Raw genomic sequence first — 7960 nt, forward strand, 5'->3', positions numbered from 1 at the left:
AGGAAGAGAAGAGAAAGAAATAGGTGCTTAGGAGTAAAAAGAAGCAAAAGTAACTTTTTAAAAGTTGAATTAATGAAAAATAAATATATTTTTTTAAAAAAGAGGAAATTAGCCTCCTCAGCAGGAAATACAAAATAGAGGAGAAAGGAGAAACAACCTTAAAGTCCTCTTTTCACCCTTCCTCAGGACTTCTGGCCTGCCCACACCTCTGACCATCATCACCAAAGCACTTTTCTTTTTTTTCTTTTATTTTTTTTTTCCTCTGAAAAAGAGGAAGGAAAAAGCATCAGCAGCTGTGCTGGGTTCCTGATGACAAAGTGAGCAGAGAAAGGGAAGTGTCCCTGATTTTCCTCCTGGCTTGGAGAGAAACAGCAGGTCTGCTCAGCTCCAGAGGGAAAGGCTGCATCTCTGGGAAGGATGGGAATGCTGGTGAGAGCAGCTGTGCTCATGAGCTCTTTCCTCTTCTGCAACGGTGAGTCTATGGAGAGGTCTCCTGCTTGGGCAGTTCCTGTCCTATCACTGGTGTGTCTGTGTGTGTTTGTGCAGGGTGGTTCTGTTTTGGGAATAGAAATAGGACAAAAAGGCCAATATCTTGCATGCTGCTGGCTGGATGTTCAGCTGATCCCAATCTTGTGGCAGCCAAGAGCACTGGAGCATGAGGGCTGCAGGAACGCTTCCCACATAGTTCAGCTACAAAGATCCTGTGTGCATTGTGATGGTGATTTCACAACCAGCAGCTCAGCATGAAGGGTCTGCTTAGTTTTAGCACTCCCAGGACAGGGGAGGTGTGGAAACTAAAAGAAATGTTTATGGAAGCACAGGTTCAGCCCTAAGAGTGACAAATTGTACTGGGACAGAGGAGGCAACAGAGTTCATTTTTATTGGAAGATTACTCTGATCCATTGCTTACCTTGGTTGAACTCAGTTTAGTCTGCAAAAGCAGAACAGACAGGCAGTGGAGAGCAGCCTGAAAGCAGTGGTTTGCTGCTTGATGTGTGGTGCTTTCCAGGAATGAGAGTGTGGGGTGGTGGGAGCAGCTGTGACTGGGAGCTGTGTGACTCAGGCCTGAGGTAGAGACCTTCCTCAGGTCTAAGCTGTTCACTAATTCTCATCCTGTGCTCTGCCTGTTGCTCTCATGCTTGCTGATGAGCACCAGGCAGAGTGTGAAAGCCAAATCCCACCTGGCAGTGTCTCTGGCATTCAGCTGTTTCCCATCCTTGTTCCTCATGCCATGCTGCCTTTTTGTTAGCCCAGCCCTCACCACCTACCCTGGTTGCCTGTGCTTCTGGTTTTGTAAATCCCTCCTGCTGATGCTCTCACCACCACCTCTGCACCCAGGAGCTGTCTTTTACCATGACTGCTTTTATTTTACTTTTTTTTTTGCCATTCTTCCTGCAGCTTTTCTGGACCTGACTGGCCCCAGTGAGATCAAAGGTGTATGGAAGGGATTTGCCACCTTGCCATGTGCCTACGTGCCTGTGAAGGACTTTGAGCAGCAAACTCTCACATGGACTGTGGTACATGACCAGAGCTCTGGTGCTATTTTTAGGAGGGATAGCTCTGGAGACCACATTCTCCTGTCTGAGTATAGGGACAGGGTCAGTGTCCCAAAAGATGCCCCAGGAAATGTGTCTCTCCACATCCTGAGCCTGGAGATCTCTGACAGGGGAAGCTACACTTGCCAGGTCACCTGGAGAGCAAGAAACAACAGCCTGATAGCAAGAGAGATCACCACTAAAGTGGAGGTTGTTAAAGGTAAATCCAAGGAGGGAGCTGCATGGGAGTGGAAGGAAGGCTTGGCTCAGGAAGGCTGTCAGGAATTGATTGGAGCAGGTGGGCAGTGGCCAGCCACTTCTGATGCAGCAGCAGTTTGCTGAGCAGTGTCAAGCTCAGGTGAGAAGCAACAAATAGGTCAGAGAGAGGAGTTTGCCCACAATACTACACCTGTGATCTAGGGCTGGGGAGGATTTGTGGCTTCTCACTTACCCATTTGTCCCTGGTTCTACCTGTATCTGATGGTTCAGTGTCTCCAAGGGACAGGGACCAGGAGGGAAGTCTTTGGGAAATTGTGTTGTTTTACTTTGACCAAACTTCCCACACGTGCCAGATCTTCCTTTGCCTGGGCAGAAGTGATTTACAGAGCAACAGAGATGGCATCAGCCCAGCAGAGCAAGCCTTCATGTAGGAGATGCAAAGGGTGGAAGAGCTGGCACAGACACAGCAAAGCTAAGCTTAACCTGTGCAGGATGGTGACTGAGTGGTGGCTCTCTTCCTCCTGGAAAAGCCCTGAAAGCAAAACCAAGAACTGCCATGAAGGGGAGGAGGAACCTTCCCTACCACAACCAGGGCCAGTGTGACCTGGGCCCCATCTGCTTTGTCTTCCAGTTGCAGTGACCAAGCCAATCATCAGGGCCAGCGAGCTGGGGCTGAAGGTCCCAGCAGGAGCCAGGACCAGCCTGACCTGTGAGGCCAGTGGGTCCCCCCCCATCAGCTACCGCTGGTTCAGGAGCACCCCGGAAGGCAAAGCTCTGCTCCTGAGCAGCCAGGCTGAGCTGGCATGGGACAGCCTACATCCCTCTGACTCTGGGGTGTACTACTGTGAGGCAGAGAACAAGGTTGGGGGCAGGACCATGCAGCAGAGCGATGCTGTGGAGCTGACTGTCACAGGTGAGTCCCCAGAACCACAGCTGGATGGAAAACATCCAGAGTCCTTCTGTACTGGAACAGAACAATATTCCCACTTCCCTTCCCTGGAAGTACAAAAGTTTTGTCCTTCTGCCCTCTGAAGCAGTTCCCATCGCTAACTCTGGCTTTCTGTCCTTTATTTCCTGGAGCATTCAACTTCCCTCCTCCTCTTTGGAGGAACTGACACAAAAGAGGTTTTGCATTTAAAACATATTTATTCCTCTTTGGGTTTTTGAGGTTCTTGTTGGCTCTGTAGTGCTGCCTGTTACAGTTTAGCAAGTTTAGATGAGGAATCAGAACTTCCTTGTGAGCATGAGGAACAAGTGAGTGGTCATTCAGCAGGTGAAAAGATCAAGCTGGTCATTGTTCTTCATGCTGGACTATGTGTCAGGACCACACTGCACCCACCTCACACACACCTCTGAGGCTCTGCAAGATGGTGCATAATGATTCCCTGGGGAAGACTTGCTACTTTCTTTGGCTGGTAACTCAGTCATCAGAGCTGTGAAACTTGTTGATGCAGAGGCAAGCAGAGATGGTGACTTTTGAAAGGCCTGATGAGCTCCCAGTGGAAGGAAGACTATGGCTGAATGTGTTACTTCTCATGCCAGCTGCATGTGAGAGCATACAGCAAAGGATCAGGAATGAATGACAGTCCTGCTTATTAATGCCAATAGCTCACAGTCCCCAGCCTGTCCTCAGGATGGTGGCTGGCTCCTCAGAGTCTTATCCCACCAGTGGAGCAGTTCTGCACTGAAGCAGCAGCACAAACATGGTTGTACTCTTGTGTGAGCCTTTCTCTCTTTCACCTTGCAGATCTGACCACAACACCAGTGGCCTTCCCAAGGGACGTGGCAACCTCAGGGACACACCACCCAGCCACAGGTCAGGAAGCAGCAGTTACAGCTGGTGGAAAGCATGGGGGTCAGGGGGAGGGTTTGAAACCCATGATCAGCAGTGGGTTTTGTTCCTGAGGAATGCAGGATAGAATCTTGACAAGATTCTATTTTGGTCTTTGTACCTCAGTTTTTAACTTGCATGTTTCTGAGCATAGAACATAGAATCCTAGAACTGTTAGGGTTGGAAGAGACCTCAAGGGTCATCTAGTTCCAACCCCTCTGCCATGGGCAGGGACACCTCACACTAGGTCAGGTTGCTCACCATCTTCCTTTCCTCTGTCTCCTTACTCTTGAGGAGGCTGTGTCTCTGCATATGAAGCTCTGTAGGTTTCTTATGTCTGCTGGAATGACATTTCCTAATTTGCAGACCATGTAGATTGTCCTGGGTTCTGTTTTGGGGGGGGGTTTAAGGGGCTTTTTTGCTGCTTTTCTGGTCCTGAATGAAAGCTGCTTCAGTGGGAGGCAGAGCTAGAATCTGTAGTGGCAGACAAAAGTGATGCAAAAGCTGCTTCAGACCTGACTGGAAACAGTCTGCCCTGCCTAGGAGAGTCATTCTGAGGGAGGAGGACTTGTGATTTCCAATTTGGTTTTGTGGGATGTGGGAATTCCAGCCTGGGCTGGAGTAGATGTGCTTATGGAAACTTTTGGGGTTAAGTTTCATGTGAATTTTATATGCCCACCAGCCTGGCTGTGGGGAGCAGCAGCTGGGGGAAGATGAAGACAACTGTTAATTATTCTTACAGAGAAAAACCAAACAGAGTTGGTGTTCAGAGGTACCTCAGCAGTCTCTTGGACTCCGTGGGACTTCACCACTGTCACAGGTGTGTATGTGTGTACACACATCAGGTGTACATATACAGCTTGTGTGTACACAGCATATATAGACACTATATAGAGTATATAGATATTATCTAATGTGTGTATATACAACACTATACATACTGTGTCTTATAGTATATAAGTAGTAGTCCTTTCTAGAGTTTGCCAGTTCTCACTGATTGTAAAGGTGGTGGAGTCTTCCTCTTTTGATCCTCCAGCCACAACCCTGGATCTCCTGGTGCTAAGATGAGAACTAACTGGAAATGCACTGCAAGCCTTTCACTCCTGTTTGTTTTTGTAGGTCTGCCCATCACAGCAGTAACCTCAGAGAATGCTGTGGGGTATCCAGAAAAGAACTATACAACTCAGGGTAAGTGGAGAGCAAAACAAAGCTAAGAACGAGACCTTCAGCCTCAGAAGTAGTGTTCTGCTTTTTGGCTGCAAATTGTATTAAAGGTTGCTCTCAAGAGACCTGGAGAACCCAGGCTGACTCTGCCTGGTTTTATGGAGGGAAAAAAAAGATAGCTGTCCTAGTTGGTGCACACAGTCAGTGGTGTGTTCCCAAACCTGGGAAGCCTTCTCTGTTTGAGGGTCTTCTGATGTATTGTTCCAGGCTTCCAGAAGACTGGCCTGTCCCTGTACCTGGTCATCCTGATTGCTGTGATTTGTGGTGCTGTGCTTTTCCTTGTCATCGCTGTTATCGTTTGCATTAGAAAGCCCAAAGATGGTGAGTAAAATGTTCTGGAAACTTTGAATGCATTGCACTCACCCAACTCGGTTTTACTTTTGAGGGGTTTTGGGGATGAGGCTGTCACTGTGCTTGCAGCTCCCAGTACCAGCTCTGGCACCTGCGTCATGCCAGCAGCTGGTCGAGACAGGTGCTGGAAGATCTGAGGAGCTCCTTTTCCTCAGGGAAAACCGGTCCCAGCAGCCTAGCAGGTGCAGCCGGGCACCGGCCGGAGAGGTGTCCCGTGTACCACCCTAGCGCCACTCTCCAGGCCCAGTGCTGGGCTGTCCCGGGGGCCACCGGCAGCGCGCACCAGGGGGCAGCCGCTGCCCGCTGTGCCCGCCCCGGCCCCGCTGCTCCACCCCACCCTGGCACCGGCCCGACCCCGCTCCCTGCTCCTCCCCGACTCGGCCGCGGAGTCGGCGCTTCAGTCCCCATCCCCGTGCGGGTTCCCGGGGGGATCTCGGTCTCTGCCCGGGCGCCTGAGGACGGTCTCGTCACCCCGGTCCTCACGGACACCCTGTGGCTCTCTCACCGACCTGCGTGCTGGCAGCTGTGCGTCAGACGCTGCGGGGTGTCCGGCAGCGAGTTCCCCGTGTCCTACCTGAAAACACCCGCGGGCAGCTGCCGCCACTTCTGTTTGCCTTAGCTCCAGACCCGGAGCGCTCCAATTTAATTTTGGCTGATGATGATCAGCTCCAGGTAGCAAACTCGAAGAGCCCAGGGCAGTGGTGGAGTCCCCATCCCTGGAGGGGTTCAAAAGCCATGTAGATGTGGTGCTGAGGGACATGGTTTGGTGGTGACCTGGCAGTGCTGGGTTAACAGTTGGACTCCATGATCTTTTCCAACCAAAATGTTTCTGTGATTCTGAAGGTCATGGTTAGCTCTCTCTGTTCCACATGGACCCACTTGCTGTTTAGTCTGTAAATGTGGGGTGTATTTACCAAATGTTTCAGTCTTCCTGTGCTGTTCCCAGGAAAATCCTGACTAATCCCTGGCTGTCTCAGGGATCCCTTCTCACTGACCATACTGGGAAAGGTTGCAGAGAACAGACTGGGGTTTGGGGTTTTCTAACACTGATGGCCACTGGCCATAGTTTTCTGCTTATACCTTAGTGTCTTGAATTACCTTTCTTCAACACCATGCCACCAGTTAACAATCACTGCTACTGAATACTCCTTTTGCCTTTTTTTTAATCTTTGAAGGCTCCAGAATAACCTCTTTCTAAATTGTTCTTCATAGAATTTCTAACAGATAGGGAAATAGTCTGAACTGGGAGCTTCCAGTCTCTTAAACCCAACTCTGCCTTTGACATCATGCCAGTTATTCTGACCCCATTGTGCTACAGCTGGGATAAGGGTTGTGTTCATTTTCTTGAACTATACTGGGAAGAGGAGTCATTGACCATCTGACACAATCTCTAAGGTTCCTGTTCTTGCCCTGTTTTCAGAAGCTGCTTGCTTATACCAGACATGTTAAAGTTCTTTCTGGAGAATATAAATGCAAATTGTTGACATATTTCTGATCATTCTTTTCCAGCTCAAGTCTACGAGGTAACATTGTGAGTATAACCTTTCATCTACCCTATTGATGAGGTATTGGGGATTGTATTTAGAGCAGAAAACCCTCCACAAACCTACTTAGCTGTCAGGGTGAAGAGTTTCTTAAGCAGCATGGAAGAGGAGGTTTAAAGTTAGCTCAGCAGGGTGTTATTTGTGGGCTTTCCACACCAACACACAACGTAGGAAGAAAGGTCTTTTCCTTTGCAATGGGAGAATCATAAAAACGAGAAAGAGCTGCTTAATAACTCCTGAGCCCAAGGAGGCTTGTTGACAGTCATCACAAGGAAAAAATTGCCAGTGGCTTTTCTAAATACAAAGTACAAAAACTCCCCTTCCAGAGACCTGATGCTCTTGGTGCAGAGGTTGTACTCTGATTTATGCAGAGTATGATCTGGATTTACCTCCATCACTTTTGTGTGTGTGTGTGTACATATATTGCACAGAGCAGCTCTCTGGCTGTGCCATTCCAAGAAATAGTAGCAATCAGTGTGTTGCCTACACACCTCTTGCTGTCTCTGAAACTCTCCCTAGGCTGGAGGCAGTGCTGCTACAGTGCCTAAGGTTCTCCTGCCACCTGGAAGCAGGATTCCTTCAGAATGCTGTCATAAACCAATGGCTCAGATTTACAGAGATTTGAATCAGACCACAATCTTGCCCAAAACTTGGTGGTTGGGAAATGCTTCGTCTACTCTGGTTGCAACTCTTCTCTCTTATCGTATTTTGATTTCAGCCATAACTCGAGAGCAACAGCTTCTTCAAGGTTTGAAAGTACAGCTTATTATGAGGAGCCCATCACCTCCACTGAAAACAACTATGTGATGGAGCCCACAGAAAAGAAATCGGAAGAAATGAATATGAAAAAGAACGAATGTGACTGTGTTGGAAACACCCAGGAATCTGAATATGAAGTAGGGGAGGTTGTATGAGAACCAACAGTGTTCTGCCGGTAGCAGTCCTCTAGAGTTACCTTCACCCAGGCAAAATTTATCTTCCTATCCACCTTTGCCTCTGAAAAAAATAATTTGGGCAAACAATTCTTGCTTGTTCACATGTTGTGGAGCCTGAACCATCTCTGCAGTGAAAATGCAAACCTCTTCAGAAGCTTCAGCTACAGACTGCTGCACAGATCTGATTTTGCTTTTCTTGGTTACCTTTTATCACCTCTGTAAAAGGTGTATGGAGGGTGTACAGATCCAAGGCCAGGAGCACTGCACTGAACTTACTGCTTTACATGATCAAAATGATCTGTGGAAAGCCATGGGCACAGA

At 48.6% G+C, this 7960-nt stretch overlaps 1 protein-coding gene across 1 annotated transcript; it reads left to right on the top strand.

Moving 5' to 3' along the window:
- Positions 1–417: 417 nt before the first annotated feature.
- On the top strand, positions 418–7618 carry LOC128972734 (V-set and immunoglobulin domain-containing protein 4-like). Its single transcript, XM_054388840.1, has 9 exons — positions 418–472; positions 1399–1755; positions 2386–2667; positions 3502–3578; positions 4330–4405; positions 4705–4773; positions 5017–5130; positions 6670–6691; positions 7423–7618. The coding sequence occupies exons 1-9, from the start codon at positions 418–420 to the stop codon at positions 7616–7618; spliced, it is 1248 nt and encodes a 415-aa protein (XP_054244815.1).
- Positions 7619–7960: the final 342 nt, after the last annotated feature.

The sequence above is a fragment of the Indicator indicator genome, chromosome 17, assembly GCF_027791375.1.
Source record: "Indicator indicator isolate 239-I01 chromosome 17, UM_Iind_1.1, whole genome shotgun sequence".
Classification (NCBI taxonomy): Eukaryota; Metazoa; Chordata; class Aves; order Piciformes; family Indicatoridae; genus Indicator; species Indicator indicator.

Excerpts from the sequence above, each read along its gene's own strand:
- LOC128972734 (XM_054388840.1), top strand. The coding sequence starts at position 418 with ATGGGAATGCTGGTGAGAGCAGCTGTGCTCATGAGCTCTTTCCTCTTC. Across the intron at positions 473-1,398 it reads CTCTTTCCTCTTCTGCAACG|CTTTTCTGGACCTGACTGGC; the intron begins GTGAGTCTATGG and ends TTCTTCCTGCAG. Across the intron at positions 2,668-3,501 it reads TGTGGAGCTGACTGTCACAG|ATCTGACCACAACACCAGTG; the intron begins GTGAGTCCCCAG and ends TTCACCTTGCAG.